General features: G+C 44.8%; 3 protein-coding genes across 5 annotated transcripts; 1 reads left to right on the top strand and 2 right to left on the bottom strand.

Moving 5' to 3' along the window:
- The first annotated feature begins 5,032 nt into the window (after nucleotides 1–5,032).
- Nucleotides 5,033–11,024, top strand: Cpr76Bd (Cuticular protein 76Bd). The gene is made up of 5 exons (XM_089258850.1): nucleotides 5,033–5,568; nucleotides 6,621–9,741; nucleotides 9,836–10,161; nucleotides 10,219–10,465; nucleotides 10,538–11,024. The coding sequence occupies exons 1-4, from the start codon at nucleotides 5,563–5,565 to the stop codon at nucleotides 10,462–10,464; spliced, it is 3,699 nt and encodes a 1,232-aa protein (XP_089114976.1). The 5' UTR covers nucleotides 5,033–5,562; the 3' UTR covers nucleotide 10,465; nucleotides 10,538–11,024.
- Nucleotides 11,025–11,829: 805 nt separating this feature from the next.
- Nucleotides 11,830–17,594, bottom strand: Dred (Dctn1-related). Of its 3 annotated transcripts, none has more exons than XM_089259306.1 (5): nucleotides 16,979–17,594; nucleotides 16,733–16,849; nucleotides 16,527–16,667; nucleotides 14,477–16,424; nucleotides 11,830–13,664 (listed from the first exon to the last, which is right to left on the bottom strand). In XM_089259306.1, exons 1-5 carry the CDS (start codon nucleotides 17,363–17,365, stop codon nucleotides 12,058–12,060), a joined length of 4,200 nt encoding a protein of 1,399 aa, XP_089115432.1. In that variant the 5' UTR covers nucleotides 17,366–17,594; the 3' UTR covers nucleotides 11,830–12,057. The 3 variants fall into 3 exon arrangements, with proteins under 3 accessions (XP_089115432.1, XP_089115431.1, XP_089115430.1); XM_089259305.1 differs by having other exon boundaries at nucleotides 16,733–16,855; nucleotides 16,979–17,593; XM_089259304.1 differs by having other exon boundaries at nucleotides 14,477–16,667; nucleotides 16,733–16,855.
- A 706-nt stretch (nucleotides 17,595–18,300) lies between these two features.
- On the bottom strand, nucleotides 18,301–19,034 carry LOC108651389 (uncharacterized). The gene is made up of 2 exons (XM_018101025.3): nucleotides 18,621–19,034; nucleotides 18,301–18,561 (listed from the first exon to the last, which is right to left on the bottom strand). Exons 1-2 carry the CDS (start codon nucleotides 18,906–18,908, stop codon nucleotides 18,439–18,441), a joined length of 411 nt encoding a protein of 136 aa, XP_017956514.1. The 5' UTR covers nucleotides 18,909–19,034; the 3' UTR covers nucleotides 18,301–18,438.
- Between the last annotated feature and the right edge of the window lie 95 nt (nucleotides 19,035–19,129).

Raw genomic sequence — 19,129 nt, 5'->3', positions numbered from 1 at the left:
ATGCGAACTGCTGCTGCTGCTGCTGCGGCTGCTGCTGCTGCGGCTGCTGCTGCTGCGGCTGCTACATTTGCACCCTGCCCACCTGCGATGGCTTCTATGCAGCTAACTGCTGGCTAATCCAATTAACTTAATCTCGGATAACGAGTTTGACTCACACACACACGCATACGGCCGCAAACTGAAGCGAATGCATGGTCGTACAAGTACGTACCAGATATTCTAATTAAAAGTACTTTTTTGTCAACGCAACTGTGGCATTGGCTCGACTGGGCTAAAGTGCGTTCAATTTGTAAGAGATCTAGTAGCCGATACATATACTATTATATGCATATATGTATATACATTGAATTGCGAGTATGTAAAACATGTCAAATGCCATCCACGTTATACTTTTCAATCTCGATTGGAATAAAAAAAATTCATATATATGCATGCGCATATGCAAATGGCTCCCACATCGAGCCCCGCCAAGATTCTGAGCTAAGCCGTTTTCGGAGTCAACCAGTTAATCAATAAAGCGAGCGAAAAAGTTGATGTGCAAATCACAAAAACACTTAGCTCGCGTGAGAAATGTCTAAAAGTCAAGCGAATGCAACAAATTCTGAATTCTGAGAGAAAGAGACAGAGAGAGAGAGAGCTCTATCTCAGCTTTGGTTACCTGCTAGCTGCAGAGGCGTTGCCCCAACGCTCCCAATTAAATAATTTACAATTTTGTTAGCTAGATTTGGCGCCGCCTGGCAGCGACGCGGCGACATTGAACGGCTCTAGAGCTATGACTCAGACTCAGACTTAGACTCTTGAGAGGCTTAGATCCGGTTTGCCGCAGCTAGAAAAGCTGAGCGACACGCACGCCTATTAAGGATCTGGAGATTGCAGTCGAGAGCCAAGAGAATGTCAGCTCTGTCGAAGCAATTAGCTGGTAAAACAAATGTGAGACAATTTCAAAAATTCCATTAAACACACAAACACGCATACACACGCACATACACGCAGAGATCGCACGGATTTTGGCGGCTTGGAATAATTAATGCCCCCGCCTGCCAAATGACCGGGTGTTAATTTATGGTTGTCCAAGTAAATCGCATATCGTAAATCGTAAATATGCTCTGTCTGTGTGTCTATGGCATAATCGCAGCCTCACAATTCCAGCTACTTACTTGACTGCTGGAGGTTGGGCAAGGCGACAGCCAGCGAGACAGCGAGACGGAGATCCAAAGAAAAACACAGAATAACAGACATCATATTTGATTGTTGCTTGTTAGCAATTTCCTGCCTACCCACAATTTGTGTTTTATTGTTTACAAATGCTGATTCCATGACAGTTGCAGTTGCACAACAGCCGGGGCAAGAGGGAAGAGTGGGGCACATCTGTGCCTCGAGTTGCCAGTGGGAGTTCTTTACAAATGAATTACATGAATTGATAGACGCGAGAGCCAAGAATATTTATGCTAGAGCTATATATGCAAACTAGAGAAACTCAATGAGTCAGTCAGGCTAAGATTAAGAATAGCTGTCTGGGCATATTTGGATATGAAAAGCTCTATTAAGTGCAAATGATGAAGCTTAAGTGCAGAGTGGAATAAAAAGGCAGGTAATAAATAATTTTTTATATATTTTTTTAAATAATGACATGATCCAAGAAAAGTTAATGCAGCAATTAAATTGGCTATCCCATTATCATAATATATATGCAAAAATAATCACATATAAAATTGACTTATTTTTGTATATATGTATGTATATTTCCATAACAAATTGGATGATGTTTACCATTTGTGTAAATGCAATTTGCATTTAATTAATTGGATTATTTAAATACATATATAAAAAAACATGTAATTTGTTTTCATGCGTAAATTTATTTAATATTTGTGCATTTCAACAACAATTAAATACGTGGCATTAAAAATGTGAATCAAATATCATATAAATACTAAATCAACAAGTAAATAAATCCTTTTCATTTTTTGACCTACTTCAATATTATGCAATAAAATTCCCCATACTTTCTATCTATGCTGCAATGGAGCGCCTTAAGACACGGCAGCAGCTAAACAATTGCAGTTAGCCTGTTTCATATGAGTTAAAGGCGAAAATGTGTCTCGGCGTGAAAAACGTGTTGGCTAAGCGTTTGCCCAAGCCCAAGGTGCTTAAGCTGCTACCCTAGGCTATTATTGCAAGCAGTCAGGCAGGCAATCCTCTGGCTATTAGAGTGCCAGCAAAATAACACGCATACGCAGTGTTGTACGCCCCACACACACACACACAGAGAGAGAGAAACACACTTAGCTGGTGTTAGATACCCAACCCGTTCGGCCTTTCAGCATTTTTTATTGCGTTTTTGCACTTTTGAAAATGCAATGAATAAAAAAAAACTTAAAAATAAAATAAAAACACATAAACTGGTTCAGTTTTTCGATGCGTGTAGAATTAGATTCAAGATTTGGGTATTGAGTATATTCAGAGATTCGAGATTTGAGATTCGCGATCGTCAATTGCGCAAATTGGCAAGCGGTATTAAATCGCTAAATTTATGAATATGTGTTGGCAAATTTTGAAATGTTTACGCACGCGGCATGTACAACATGCATTTCGATTTTCAATGAGCGACAAACAATCTAGATAGACAAATACACGCACACACACGGCCACAGGTCGCTACAAAGTTGAGCTCATATGGCTGCAAAAATAGGCGACGTGAAAATATTCAAGTGAAATCTAGATTTTTCAATTAAAATACCCTGATGCTGTGCAGCGGGTGGAACAGCAGCTGCCGGCGGGTGCAGTGGGTGGTGCATTTGAGGGAGAAGCAACAGCAGCTGTTGCAGGAGCAGGAGCTGTATTCGTCGGCTGTTGGTTGTCAAGCGGATTTCGTCATGATGTTAAGTAGGCATCGCTCGATGTATGCGTTAGCCATGGCCAGCCGTGTTAGCCAAGTGCCTGCCCGTTGGCAATTACGTAACGCCCCGCGGCCAGAGCCCGGTGCGTGTGTGTGACAAATGCACGACGAACTAAAACTCGACCAGTCGCAGCCGAAGTAGGTTAAAATTGCAGCTGACTAGCCGTTGGAGTATTGCAGTTTGTAGTTTCGGACTTTGCGTATTGGTTTGCAAATGCAAAAATTAAAATTCAATCAAATTGCGAAAGCCCGAAAATCAAAAATAAAATCAAATAAAAATATACCTATATATATGTATATAAAAAGAAAACGCCAAACGGTCAGACAGATAGACTCAAGACTCAAGACTCAAGCAAGCAGCCAGAGCCTGAAACATGTTTCATGTTCAATTAACAGGCCCAAAAAATACAAATAAAATAGAGAAAAACACAGCCCAATACCAACGACAGCCTTTCACTCGGTACACGCTGCGTATGCGTATTATTCTCCATATTGGTGCGATAAAAAATCACATCATGACACGAAATACTTAATTGGTCCATAAGGTTTATCGCCTGCCGGCCAACTGGCATCAGCATACCTTCTGGTCTGGCCCGATCTGGTGTCTGGTCTGGCCAGCGCTGCTCCGCTGCGGCCCGCATGGACTTCTAATTGAAATGTCAACGCGTGTGCTGCTCAATCAATTTTCCAGCTCTGCTTATGGTCAGCCGTCGGTTTGCCTAGATCGCCAAGATTTCACATATCGATTCACAATATTGGCGAGCGCTTTTAATTGATTTGCACGTTGCATGCGGTGTCAGCCGCAAGTCAGGGACAAACCTGTGGCAGCTCGGACTGAAATGTGAAATGTGCTGTGGCGACTCCTAGACAGCTAATTAAAAACTATATTTGATAGGTATTTGCATTTATTTATGTATGCTAACTGCCGAAATTGGCCATGTCTGGCTAACAATTGACAGCTTTTATATCCTGAATTTTGACTGGGATTTTATTTTATATTTAATTATATAATCAATTTGTCGAAATATAGGTATGGCTAAAATTGTAATCTTATATTTTTTGTAATATTTTATTTATTTACTACAAATTAATATTATTTATTTTTTAATTTATTTCCTATTAAATATAATAAATTAATATAATAAATATTTTTAATATTTCTCTTTCGATTATAATATTAGTTAAATAAAATTTTGCTGTTATATACAAAATTTGTAAAGAACATTTATAGAAAATTAATAATAATAAACTTTAGGTATATTTTATTTCTAAGTAAACACAAATATTACATCAATAAATAATTATTAATAAACAATATTTGTTTTTCTAATTATTTTTTATTTTTGTATTACTTTTTATGATGGTAAAATTAATCAATCTTCATGCAGCTATTCTATATTAAATGGGTTCACAACTCATTACAAGACAATAGAAAATAGTTATGGGCAGCAGTTAGCGAACACGCCCGCGCGCGATTTGTGCGCGTTTTAAAACGCGGCAAAGTGACAAAAGTCACAAAAGTGACCTTAATTGCCAACAAGTCAACACTTGGTCATATCACTAGCTATTCTATTAGAAACATGCACATGCCAGTATGTGCGTGTGTGTGTGTGTGTGTGTGTGTGTGTACACACACATATAACGCCTTTTATCTAACTAATGCACAATCAAGGCCCCAGGCACGCACAGACAGAGACAAAATTTACTGATAGCGACATTAATACCACAAAATTGTAAATTTTCTTTTATTTTTATTTTTTACTCATTTTTTTTTTCGGCTTGCCGAGCAAATTGCGTATGAATTTTAAAGTTGACTGCATTTTTGCTGCGGCTACACGCAATGGTCGCGATTAAAATCTAAATCAAATTAAGTCGCTTTAAAAGCATATGCAAAAAAAATAAAATAAAAAAATAAATAAACTTGGCCAACAATGCAGCAGCAGCAACAGGCGCAGCAGCAGCAGCAATCAAGAGAACTGGGCATAGAACGCACCACGCGCACTTTTTGAAGCCGAGGCGTTTCGCTATGATCTAATAAAATGCCAGAGCCCCAGATCAGCGCGAAGGTGGGGCCAAAAGCCAATAGACATTGCAGGTTGCAGCGAGAGAACTCCATAACAAAGAGAACTGCCAACTGCCAGCAGCGAGCTGCCAACTGCCAGCAGCGCAGTCGAGCAGTCATCAATTTTTCTTCAGGCAGTCAGCCCGCTGCAGTCTCTGACTTGAGTTCGACTTTGCTTTTCCTAACTGCAATATTTTTGCTGCTGATTTTCTACTCGTTTTTCCAAGCCGCTTTTGTGGTTGTTGTTGTTGTTGTTTGATTTTTCTGTCGCTAAACTGGTGCGTGGCTGCTGCGCATGCGTGTGAGCCAAAACTGACCGAACGTATATAAGCGATTATAGGGCCGGGCTGGCCAACAGTCAGCCGCGTTGCTCTACATCGAGCGTGCGTTGCGTGTGCCGTGTGCCGATATTTCGAATACGTATCAATACGATATTGAGTATACGCACCAACGAAGGACATTCATCGTGAATTACCGTTGCATTGCCACAAGGATTACGATTCGATCGAACCGATTTGTGAAGTAGTATTTTAAAAACACAGTTAATATAGTGCGCTCAACTATATCAGAACGTTTTCATAAGTGCAATACCAGTGAAACTATGAAGGTGGGTCGCCAACAGCAAAAGGACTACAACTTATTGCTAAAAATAAATTAAACTATGGAATATGCTGAAAAGAGCGAGTCTAAAAAGGCTGCCTATGGACTTTATGTATTATTTTTTAAAGAACAAGGAGTGTTCTCGTTAAGAGTGCAAGACTGGCATTAGTTTTCATTCAAAATTAATAATATTAAAAAATTAATTATTAAAATTGAATTGAGCTTATGCATGTTAAGCAATTACTTACAATTGGCTGGATAACTCAATTTCAGCGGTTCCCTAAACAGGATTACTTAAAATCTAAAAAATCATCATCTTACATTAAATGGTCTGAGGATCGTGATGAGAATTAAATTTTTATTTTTATTTTTTTTTTTTTTAAGTTTTTATTTAAGTCATATAACATATTAGAAATGTACAATATTTAGTTTTCTTATTTTAATTGAGTTTTCAATTATTACGTATCAAAAATTTGAATTTTTATTTATTAGTTTGTTGTGTTTTGTATTTATTTAATATCATAAATTTGTAGATTGCTTTATTTATTTTATTTTTTTTTTCTTTTTTTTTAACTGCATTTTGTATTTTGTTATATTTATTTTATTATTTTTTTTTTAATTTTATTTTATTATTATTTTTAAATTGATTTATTTTTATTTTTGTTTTCTTTTACATTTCATTTCAATTTATATATACTAAAGACTTGGTGTAGTAATAGTTAATTGTTAGCAATTTAAATTTAAATTTTTCGCTTTTGTTATACATTCATAAATTATTTAACTTGCATAGCAGTCTAAAAACAAGTCTATATTAACCAAAATGTATTTATTTTTTAAGAGAAGCCAAAGAAAACAAATCAATTTGTTTGTTAATTAGAGTAAAGATAAAATTGAATAAACATTATATAAAAACCTCAGCGCTCGCATTAGGTAAAAAGTTGGAAAGAAAGCCATCCAATAGTTTTACCTCTGCAATAAATTAAAAAAATATATTTATTTTTACCTAGTGCCTTCTATAAGTTGTGTCTTTATAAATCTGTTTCCTCTCCTCGTTCACAGCTTCGACTCCTTGTGCTGCTGTGCGTGCTGCTCGGCTCAGCACTGGCAGAACCCTCGCCCACAATCGCGCCGCCGATTGTGCCCTGCATTCATGCAGGTGGTGCCGCTGGCTACTCGTATGCGCCGCCAGCTGAGGTCAAGTTCTCCATAACGCCCGGCGTAACCAAGTACAGTCAAACGCCCGCCATTTCCAGCTACTCCGAGAATGGGAAACTGTTGCAATCGTCTGTGGGCAGCGGCCTGGCTTCGTATGAGTCCACCGCTGGACTCTCGGGCTACTCGCAGGGCGGTCTCACGCAGATCAACAAGTATGTGGCGCCCGTACAGAAGACGCTGTTCACTCCCTCGGCGGAATACGGTGGTCCCGGAATAACCTATGCCGATAAGTCGCCGGCTGCCAAGTACGCCACGGTGGTGCCCTCTGGCATTGAGCTGAAGAGCTTGGTTTCGCCAGCCCTAACCAAGACGGTGCTGACGGCGCCCAAGCTGGTGGGTGGCTACCTCCCACCTGCGCCGACCTTGACCAAGGTGTCCACCTACTCCTCGCCCGGCTACACTTACAGTCATTCCACTCCGGGCATTTCCAAGTCGGCTACCTACACATCGCCCTCGGCCTCCAGTGGAGCATACTATGCCCCGCCGGTGACCACCAAGGTGGAGACTTATACCTCCCCTGGCTACACCTACTCCAAGGCCACGCCTGGCTTCTCCAAGGTGGAGACCTACAGCTCACCCGGCTACAGCTACGCCCAGGCATCGCCAGGTGTTGCCAAAATAGCCACCTATTCGCCTTCCATTTCCTATGCTGCGCCTGCGCCTGCTCTCAAGCTGGCCACCAGCTCGTCCCTGTTCTCTTCACACGGCTCCGGCTACTCGGCCAGCTATGCGCCCGCTCTGACCAAGACCTATTTGCCCGCAGCGCCCGCCATTGCCACCCAATATATATCCTCACCTGCCAAGGTGGCCACCTATGCCTCAGGTCCCCTTAGCAAGCTGAGCACCAGCTATGGTGCCAGTGGCTCAGGCGCCGTCTCCCATCAGTATGTCTCCAAGCCCGCCGTGGCTACCTATGCAGCTGCTCCTGCTGTCAGCAAGACTGTCAGCTATGCTGCTCCTGCCGTCACTAAGATATCCAGCTATGCTGCTCCGTCTATCTCCACCTACTCCTCAGCTCCTTCAGTAGCTAAGGTGGCGACCTACAGCCAAGCTGCCGATGTCTCCCATCAGTATATTTCCAAGCCCATCGTCGCTGCCTATCCGGCAGCCGCTCCAACTGTGGCCAAGGTCGGCTATGCCGCTCCTGCCGTCAGCTACGCCAGCAGTGGACATGGCGCTGTCTCTCATCAGTACGTGTCCAAGCCAGCGCTGGCCACAATCTCTGCTGCTCCGGCGATTGCCAAGGTGGCATCCTATGCAGCTCCAGCTGTGGCCACCTATTCTGCCGGCCCGGCTATCACCAAGGTCTCCTCAAGCTATGGCAGCTCTGGCCTTGGCGCTGTCTCCCATCAGTATGTGTCGAAGCCCGCCGTTGCCATCTCGGCTGTGCCCAAGGTGGCCAGCTATGCACAAGCTGTGGCTACCTATTCCACCGGTCCAGCAATCTCAAAGGTGGCCAGCTATGCACCTGCATCCATATCCACCTACTCTGCTGCTCCGGCTGTTACCAAGGTAGCCACCAGCTATGGCAGCTCTGGTCTTGGCGCCGTCTCCCATCAGTATGTCTCCAAGCCCGCTGTGGCTACCTATGCAGCTGCTCCTGCTCTCACCAAGACTGTCAGCTATGCTGCTCCAGCCATCAGCACCTACTCCTCAGCTCCTTCCCTTGCCAAGGTGGCGACCTACAGCCAGGCAGCTGATGTCTCCCACCAATACATTTCCAAGCCATCCACAGTGTATGCTGCTGCTCCAGCGGTTGCCAAAGTCGCTACCTATGCAGCGCCTGCCGTATCCACCTATTCCGCTGCTCCAACCATCACCAAGCTGGCCACCAGCTATGGCAGCTCTGGCCATGGCGCTGTCTCCCACCAATATGTGTCCAAGCCCGCCGTGGCGACCTATGCAGCTGCTCCTGCTCTCACCAAGACTGTCAGCTATGCTGCTCCAGCCATCAGCACCTACTCCTCAGCTCCTTCGCTTGCCAAGGTGGCGACCTACAGCCAGGCAGCCGACGTCTCCCATCAGTACATCTCGAAGCCCATAGTTGCTGCTTATCCCGCTGCTGCTCCAGCCATTGCCAAGGTGGCATCCTATGCAGCCCCAGCTGTGGCCACCTACTCTGCTGGCCCCGCTATAACAAAGGTGTCCAGCAGCTACGGCGGCTCAGGAATCGGCGCTGTCTCCCATCAATACGTCTCGAAGCCTGCGGTGGCCATCTCTGCTGCTCCAGCCATAGCCAAGGTGGCCAGCTATGCACCGGCTGTGGCCACTTACTCAACGGGTCCCGTCATCTCAAAGGTGGCCAGCTATGCACCTGCATCCATATCCACCTACTCCGCTGCTCCGGCTGTTACTAAAGTAGCCACCAGCTATGGCAGCTCTGGTATTGGCGCTGTCTCCCATCAGTATGTGTCCAAACCCGCTGTGGCTACCTATGCAGCTGCTCCTGCTCTCACCAAGACTGTCAGCTATGGAGCTCCTGCTGTCGCCAGCTATGGAGCGACGCTCTCCAAGACCTACTTGCCAGCTGCGCCAGCCATCAGCAGTTATGCCGCTGCTCCAGCTCTGACAAAAGTATCCACTGGCTATGGCGGAGCCGGAGCCGTCTCCCATCAATATGTGTCAAAGCCAGCGATTGCGACCATTGCAGCTGCTCCTGCCAAGGTGGCCTATGGAGCGCCAGGCTTAGTCTCGACCATTGGCACTGGATATGCCAGCACGCAGTACGCATCCAAGCCAGCGATAGCTATTGGCGCCGTTCCAGCAGTTGCTCAAGGCTACTCCGCATCCAAACTGGGATTGGGCTTGGGTCTGGGCCTGGGCTACTCCACCTCTGGCCATGGCGCCATCGCCACTCAATATGTGTCCAAGCCTGGTCTGCTAACAGCTCCACTGGGCAAGCTGACAACGGGATCAGCAATTGGCCAAGGCATTATCAGCAGCACAGCCTATGGACTCAATGCGGGTGAGCCAAGGGAGATAATAGGCGATTGGCTGACGTATCTATCTCTATCTCTCTCTCTCTCTCTCTCTCTCTCTCTCTCTCTCTCTTTATTTAGGTAAATTAGGTTTGGGTTCGGCTGGCGCACTTAATGGCGGCTACTATGGCGCCATTTCGCTTGGACATGCTGCCGTCTCGCCTGCACTCACCTACCAGGGCGCTCTGGCGCATGGTGCTGGATTGGCGCAGCTGGGCGCACCGCTGGCCGACTATAGCCTGGGCCATGGCATTGGCGCCTTTGGCGCCGGCTTCAATCGCTATGCGCCCAGCGTCTCGGCGCTGAGTGCTCAGGCTCCTCTTACGCCCGCTGCTTATCTGAAGACCGCCCCAGTGGCTCAGCCGGCGCTGCTTAAGGTTCTGCCAGAGAAGCATCTCGAGCATTTTGTAAGTCAGGCAGATATTGTGGCGATTGGCAAATTCTATATATTGACTGCTTCACAGGATGCGCATCCACGTTATGCCTTTGAGTATGCGGTAAATGATCCTCACACTGGCGACAACAAGCATCAGCGCGAGGAGCGCGACGGCGATGTGGTCAAGGGCGAGTACTCCCTGGTCGAGCCCGATGGCAATGTGCGCACCGTCAAGTACTATGCCGACTGGGAGACGGGCTTCCATGCCGAGGTCATCAACAGTCGCGATCAGGGCAAAATTGTGGCCAAGCGTCAGACGGCGCCCAAGTCGTGAGGTAAGTTCGATGGCCAAACTATCGATAATTGCACACATCACTATCGAGAGCTATTCAATTATATTTCGATAGCGCCTCCCAATATGCATCAGTGACTTGTTTTGTTTGCCAGCACAACTGTAAATAGCCTACGATTCAATTTTCTTCTCATTAAACATTAAATGTATTTATGTAAATCCCACAACAACAACAACACCACTACGACAACAACAACAACTACGACAACAGCAACAGAATGCAATTAGCAAAACGTAATAGAGAGCTGCCATCTTGCACCGGCACATAACCGTTATAGTTGCCCATTCTTTTATCTATCCGTCTCTTTCTTGCTCATGTGATAAGCGTTTCCACTTGGAGTGCTTGAACTGCTCTCTTCTTCTCATTGAACTGCGCGTTCTCATGGATGTCACACACACACGCACACACGTACACGCACACATCCAAGCACACATACATATGTTTATACGTGTATATATATTGTGTAAATTGTATATTGTAAATTGTAAACTGAATAAACAACACTTAAGAACGCTACAGTCGAGAGCGCTCGACATTGGAATTATTTGTAGATTTTGTTGATTTCATAAATAATAAAAAATCAATCTATTACAATATATGAATTCAATATATATTTTATATATATATTTAATATTTTTTTGAGGGAATAAGAACTTAACCAACTAACAATTAATTCTTCGAATTTTAAAATATTTTACACATTTAAGCTTTATATTTCAAAGCAATATATAAAAAAAATGCAAAAAACTTAGTTCCGCATGTCTAAATAAAATTCGGCAATTGCTAAAAAATTAATAATAAATATATGTATATTTCATTAAAAATAAATGATACCACAAATTAATAATATTGGCTTTAATTAAGAAAATTTTAATAATTTTACCATATCTTTTAGATTTACAAAATTTTAAAAGAGATTTTTATTGAATTAAATTAATCATGCAGTAAATTAAAAATTCTCAATTCTTAAAACTATACTCTAATAAATTCTGTAAAATTACCTAATTCAATAAAATTCAATTTAATTTTGTTATTTTATGTGAAGAATATTAATTTTATAATTACGAAAATCCGCACAATTTGGCTTTATTTAAAATAATAATAATTAATATGCAAATTGGTTTTTAAAATATAAATTAATTTAATATAATATATTATCATATTTCTAATCAACTTAAATAATATAATTATTAAACAGTCAGTGTAAACAAAAAATTCTGACATCGATAAGTTTAAATTAATTTTAATATATATTTATATAATACATATATAATTACTCAGCTTTTTATCAGTGAGAGTAGTTGGATATAAGTTTATCCAAATAATGCATTGACCCATGAATAACGTTTGAAATTTTATTTCCTCAAGAGAGCAACAAAACTCGATTGTTAATTGTTTAATATTTTCGCTATATACTGCAAATTTAATCAGTTTTCGGTTAACAAACAAAACGAACTCTATAATTGTTAATAGGTTTAAGCAGCAAATCACAATAATGTACTATTATTTTCGCCGTAATACAATTGAAGTCTAACACTATATGTATATATAGATGTATGTATATATAAGTTGGCCTATAGGACGCGCCTCAGATCGTCGCTGATGAATAAGCCAAAATCTGTGGGCGCCGCTCGATGTGGATTCTGTGTGCAATAGGCTTGGAAGATATGTCGCAGCAGTCGACTGGCCTGGAGCTTGATTTGGGAGCGACGCTCGTGGCCAGCCGGGCCCAGGTCCAGGTGGGCGAGCAGCCACTGGTTCTTCAAGCGGCGCAGCTGCGCCTCCAGGCGGGCCAGCTCGCCGTTTTGCTCCAGCTGTGGCACATGCAACGGCTCCAGGGCAGCAAAGCTCTTGCAGAGCGCGTTGTCCTGCAGCTGGACGCGCAGGGCGCGCTCCTGGCGCAGCGCTTGGTGCATCATGTTCAGCTCCCGGTTGCAAATGCGCGTCGAGCTGCTCACACAGGCGCTGTCCACCTGCTGCTGTTGCTGGCAATGCTGCTGGGCCAGCTCCAGAGCGGACAGCTTGTCGTTGAGTGTGTTCAGGGCGTGCTGCATGGCCGCCTCCTTGGAGAGCATGGCCTGCTCCAGCTGCTCCAGGCCCTCGGCCATCTGGGTGAGCGTCTGGCAATAGTCGTGGGTAAAGCGATGCACCTGCTTCTCGGCCATCTCCTTGCGCACCTGCAGCTCCGAGTAATCCTGTTGCTTCAGCTTGGCCGAGTACTTCAGTGCCTTCAGCTCCTTGTCCCGCTCGGCCACAGCCAGCTCCAGGCTCTTGACGTCCTCGTAGTGCCGCCTGATTTGGGCGGCGCGCTGCTGCAGCGTATTGGAGCTGGAGTGGCGCACATACTCAGTGTTCACATCTCGGGGCTCCAGCAGGGCGCAGAGCTCCTCGAGCTGCTCCTCCAGCAGCTGCATGCACCGCTGACTGTACGCGTCCAGCTCCCGCTGCTCCGTCTCCTGGGCAGGCGCATATTTGCTGTAGTTCAGGCTCAATATGCGCCAGAGCTTCTCGTGCGCTATGCCCCCATTGGACTCCTTGGTCGCCTCTCGAGCGGACACGCCCAGCATGCTGATGAGCGCGCCCAGGGCCTCGTTGGCTTCCAGTATGCGCTGGTACCGGGCGCACTGCATGCCCGTCCAGGCAGCGGCGGTCTTATTGGAGCCCAGCTTGCGCTGCAGCTTCTTCAGCTTCTGCTTGGCCGCGCAGCTGTGCTCCATGAGCAGCTGCATGCAGTGGAAGGAGGCGGTCTGCTCATCGCCCAGCTGTATGATGGTGTGCAGCATGCCAGCATTCGCATTCACCGAATCCATGCCCGCCTCGTACACCTCAATCAGGGCGCCATAGAGCTGCTGCTCGTCCAGCAGATCCACCAGCGTCTGCGGCGGCATCAGATTCTGGTGCAGCCCATTGATGTAGTGCAGCACTCGGCGTATGGGCTCACAATTCGTGTGCTCGTCCAGCTGACCCGTCTTCAGCAGCCGCACAAACTCATCCAGCTGCTGCTCCTGCACCTCCAGATCCATGCGATAGATGGCCGCGTGCGTGCACAGCTCGTAGTCGCAGTGATTGAGCCCGTAGCGGAACTGCTGCAGCACGAGCTGCAGGCTCTTTAGCAAGTAGATGCACTGCGCCCGGAAGATGTAGCGCTGCACGGAGTAGCCCTCGAAGATGGCATCGCGACCTGGTAGAAGGGAGAGTGAAAGAGAAAAGAGATGTCATGGATTCTATTGCAATATATTATAATATATATTAGGAAAATTGTATTATTTTTTAGTAACTACTTAATAAAATGCTTATAGAAGCTTTATCAAGCTTCTATGTATATAATATATTAATTTAATAAATCAGAAATATTAATCGATGAAATATTTATATACATATATTCTATTTGCAAACAAGAAAGATAAATAAAAAACAAATAAATAATTAAAAATAATAATAATTTAATAGTCTATACAATTGGGAAAGAATCTATGGAATTTTTTAAAAATTGAACTCTGGTATAATTAATTTATTTGGCAATTGGAATTTATATTGAACTTTAATACATTGATGTCAGCTTATTTTTATTAGCTCTCTTGTATCATTGAACAAATTATTTCACCAAAATTTAATTAATATTTATACCAAACAGAATTCCATTTTTAAAAGATCCACGGATAAAGATCATTAAATAAAACTAAAAATTAATTCTTAAAGTTCCATAATTAATACATTAACTAAAAAGAATAAAATAAAATCAGTTTCTAAAGGTCGTTTTACAATATTATTATAATAGAATCATATGATTATGATAGAATGATCAAGGATAATTAATAATAAATAATTACTTAAAATGGAAAATATATATATATGGAGAATATATTATTTATATATATTTTAATATAGCTATATTTTAATATATTTTTATAATATATATTCCAATTGGCAATTCAGCTAAATCAGTCTTATTAGAAGTGTGCTAACCAATTAGTTATCCCAGCCCCAACTTACCGAACTCGCAGGCATTTGGAAACTTTTCGTTGATGGCCTGGCAAACGATCTCCAGCTTGTCGTTCATGCGCTCCAGCAGCAGCATGACCAGCACCACGTCGTGCTCGCCGCCACGCAGGAGAAACTGCTCGGGCACAAAGGCCAGCACGTGCTCCAGATGCTGGCGCTCGAGTCGCAGCTCGACAGCCTTGAGCTGCTGCTCCAGTGCCCGTCCATAGGCCTTGCTCACGCTGAAGATGTGCTGGTAGTCGGCCAGGCTCTGCTGGGAGGTCTCCTCCTGCTGCGATTCATTGGCGCTGCTGAAGTCCTCGATGGAGAGATTGCCGCCGTCGGATTTCAGCTGCAGCTGCTCCTGGAGCTGACGCACCAGATCTCTGAACTTCAATATAGTCACATCACGATCGTAGAGGCTTTCCACAGCGGCGTTCTTCTGCTGCTCCAGGGACTTTACCTGTCCGCTGAGCTTGTCGATTTCGTCCCGCAGATCCGATTCCAGCTCCTGGTTGCTCTCGATGAGCTGCTCCTGTATTTGTTCCAGTGCCTCCAGCTCGGACACCTCATCTTCCAGTAGCTTCACACGCTCCTCCAGCTCCAGCTTGAGCGTGGCCAGCTGCGTGACCATGGACTCGGCGCCCAGTGAAGCATCCACCTGCTCCTTCAGGTCCATCAGCTGCATTTCCATTTGATCGACGCGTCGACTCTGCAGCTCTTTGATGCTCTTCAGCTCATTGATTTCCGAGTGTTTCGTCTCCAGCTCCTTGTGGGTGCGCTGCGCCAGCTGCTTCTCATGGGCCAGGGTGTCTCGCAGTCGGACCACCGTCTCTCGCAGTCGCTGGTTATATTGCTCGAGGCGCAGGAACTCGCCCGTCGACTGCAGCGTCGTCGTGTTCGTCGATTGCTTCTCCGTCTTCTCCAGGCATTGGTCTTCGTTGTGGTCCTGCTCCTGCTCGGCACGCAGTATTTCCAGATCCAGGCTGAGCTCATCGTTGCGCTCCTGCAGTGCCTCCAGCTCCATTTGCAGCGTCTCCAGGCGCTCCTCGGCCATCTCCTTGTCCAGCGTCAGCAGCTCCACACTGTCGGCCACATCGTCCAGCTCCCGCTTGTATTTGGCCGTCAGCTCCAGCGACTCGCGCTGCTCGTGCCGGCAGCGCTGCAACTCTCGCTGCAGCAGCACCTGCTGCGTCATGATCTGCGACTTGAACTCCAGCAACTGTTCGTTGTGAATCTTGATGCGCTCCAGCTCCAGCAGCTTCAGCTTGTCCTCACTCCTCTGCACGCGCAGCAGCTGCAGCTCCTCGCGCAGCTGCCGCAGCTCAGCGCTCTCCATAGGTGGCGCCACAGTGCTGGGCGTGCGCAGTGCCGGACCCGGCGTAAACTGCGGCCGCAATATCTCCAGAAATCCAGCCTCCACAAATGCAGCGGGCGCCATCCGCTTCACACTGCTCGTGGGGCTCATGCTCGTCTTGCTGCGCTTGGGCGCCAGCGCCAGCGGCACGGGCATGGCCAGCGTCAGCTGCGCCGTGGTGCTCTGCGCCTGTGCCGTCGTCGGCTTGGGCTGACTGATGCGCGTCGGCCGCAGCTGTGTATAGGATGTGGAGCGTCGCTGATTGCAGGTCATGGCCGGTGGCGTCAATACGGATGACTGGGCAGCGGCCCGCTCGAACTGAGCTGGAGTTGCCTGGGACTGAGACTGTGGCTGGGACTGAGACTGAGACTGAGACTGAGCCTGAAGCTGGGACTGAGCTTGAGACTGAGTCTGGGTTTTAGCCTGAGCCTGCGCCTGTTCCTGGGACTGAGCTTGAGACTGAGGCTGAGCATTAGCTCTAATCTGACTCTTAGCTTGATCCTGAGCCTGCGCCTGTGCCTGTTCCTGGGACTGAGTCTCGTCCTGTGTCTGAGCCTGAGACAGAGCCTCAGCTTGGGGTTGGGCTTGAGCCTGAGCCTGAGCCTTAGCTCTAGTCTGAGATTTAGCGTGAGCCTGAGCCTTATCCTGATCCTTAATCTGAGTCTTAGTTTGAGCCTGAGCCTCTTCCTGGCACTGAGCCTGAGCCTCTGCTGCTTTACTCTGTGTTTCCTTCTTCTGCTGACCGATCTGTGTGGAAGTTGAAGTCTCAGGCTGCATTGCCCTCTGCTGCTTCACCAAAGGCGCTGGCACTGGCACTGGCTCTGGCTCTTGCTCTGGATCTGGTTCCTTTAATTATTAATTATTATTATTACATTTCACTTTTCAACATCTCAAATATATTCTTTGCTTACCTTTGGTGGCGCTTGTGGTTGCAGCTGTGTGGAAGTTATCCAAGTCTTGGAAGTAGTCATGGTAAAAGTTGCATTCTCTGGTGGCCTCCTGCTCAAGCGCTCGGCTGATGAGCTCGCCTCCCTCTGCAGAGTTTGAAATTAATTAATTAACAGTGGCATTCCATATGCATGTGTGACATAGCTCAGCTCCACTCCACTCCGCTTCACTTCACTCTACTCCACCCACCAGCTGTTCGAGTGACTCACCTGCTCTTCTGCTGCTGCTGCTGCTGCCGCTGTCTGCCTGCTGCTGCGCTGCCTACTGTGGGCCAGCTTCAGTTTGTTCGTTTCGCGTTGCATGCTCTCCGTTGTGCGATTATTGTCCTGTTTGCGCTTGAGTTCGTCCACGGGGCCCGAGCCTAGCAACAGCTGCAGCTGCTGGGCACGCACAAAGAGGCCGCAGTTGGGCGCACACTTGAAGTAGGTGCTGCCATGGACAGTGCCATTGTTTTTGCCACGCGGCTCGTCCAGCACAATACCGAACCACTGGCCGCCAGCGAATGTGGTGCGCCCCACATAGGCGACACGGCCGCTAAGTTGATTCTTGCCCGCTACTTGTACACGCTGGCCAAGTTTCGGTTGAGCTGTTGACATATTCGTGCGAGAGCTTACGTCATTTTGGCTTAACGCATTTGCCCGCCGCTATATATCGAGCGATGGCGTGCCTAATCCCAGTTAACAGACCCACACCGGACTGCACTGCAAAACTGATGCGTTCGTCATTTCGTTATTTCGTCTGCCCCACCCCAAAAGGGAGCCAAACGAAGGCGTTGCGCCCACAGCGCAGAATCGTGAACTTTCCGGGTGGTTGCTTCAATCAGTGTGCATACAGCACGTGGCTGGAAACGAGTAAACGTTGCGATTTCTTCGAGTGCTCCGGCTTTTGGAGCAACAGCTCCAGCTCCAGCTGGCAACTGATATTTCGAATTTCGTTAACCGTAGCTGAACACAGCCATAGACTTATACTTAAATATATTTATTTGAAAATATATATAATATATAGCAGTATTTTTTATCATTTGAATTTGAAATTAAAATTTTTATATACATACATACAATGTATATATTATATTATTATATATAAATTATATATTAAATTTATTTAGTGGTTTTTATTAAAGAGGTAAAAGTTACAATTTTAATAATAATAAATAAAAATGTATCTATTTATTTAATACACAACATTTTTTAGATTTAAAAAAAAAAGCTTGTGTATTGGACCATAACTCTCTCATTGGCATATATTTTATAATAAATAAAAAAATTATATAATATATATAATATTATAAACCTAATATCGTAACATCTTGTTTCATGGTTGATACAAATATAATAAATAAATGATCAACAAATATTTTTAAATACATGCATCCCTTGGAAATATTCATACACTGCCATAATTTATTCAGTACATATATTTATTATATTTTGATAAATATATAAATAAATTATGCCGTGATTTCATATATACATAGTAAATGAATGCTAAAGACAAAAACAAAAGAAAGAAAAAACAATTAACAATTAAATAATCAAACGAATATGAAAATTATATTTAATGACGCTTCAGCGTCTCACAATAACAGCGGTATTCAAAATAATAAAAAAAGGATCAGCGCAGACTGTAAATTTTGTGCATTGGGTTGAGGGGGGAGATTTGAGTTGCTTTACTTCCTGGAGCGCTTCGAACCGGTCTTAGAGCTTTTATTCTGCAAAAATTTATCATAGCAATTCTGCTCTTCGGATAGCATGGCAAGAATGAGCTCAGCATGATCGCTTGGTATTTGTTCCTAAGCAAAAATCACACATAAAATAAATTGAGAATTTATGAAGTCTGCAGGAAATTTACCTCAGCGTCTGCAGGAAGCTCAAACTCCCGCCTGACCATGTTCAGCATAGCCTCCGTTAAAAGTGACACAGACTGGGAGTCATTCGATTCGGTACTGGAAACCTGTGATGGAGTCGTGCTATGTTGGCTTCTTTGGCACTCACTCTTTGTGACTGGCTCGAAGTCCTTGAGCTCGTTGGCCAGTATATTGATGTGTTCCATATTTAGTTGGTTAATGGGACGCAGATCGCTGCCAACCTCACGTTGACAGAATGGGCAACTGCCGATGATCTTCATTTGCTTAGCCATTTTTATGAGATTGAGAGACAAACAAAAAATATTCACACGAATTTTATGATTTGAAAAAATGTTCCGTTCGTTTTTAGGTCTGAGCGCGTCAAATATCTAGAGTTATATGATATGAAAATTATGTTTCAGTGGGGATACCAGCTTCGTTGCCAGCAAATATTTTCATGGCCTACTAGGCTACTGAGATGTTCACATTATCTCATTTTTTTTTACCTTTACTT

The sequence above is a fragment of the Drosophila navojoa genome, chromosome 4, assembly GCF_054131105.1.
Source record: "Drosophila navojoa isolate 15081-1374.11 chromosome 4, UAZ_NAV_1.0, whole genome shotgun sequence".
NCBI classification, from domain to species: domain Eukaryota; kingdom Metazoa; phylum Arthropoda; class Insecta; order Diptera; family Drosophilidae; genus Drosophila; species Drosophila navojoa.
Note: the sequence above shows the minus strand (reverse complement) of the source record. Positions and strands in the feature narration are given on the sequence as shown.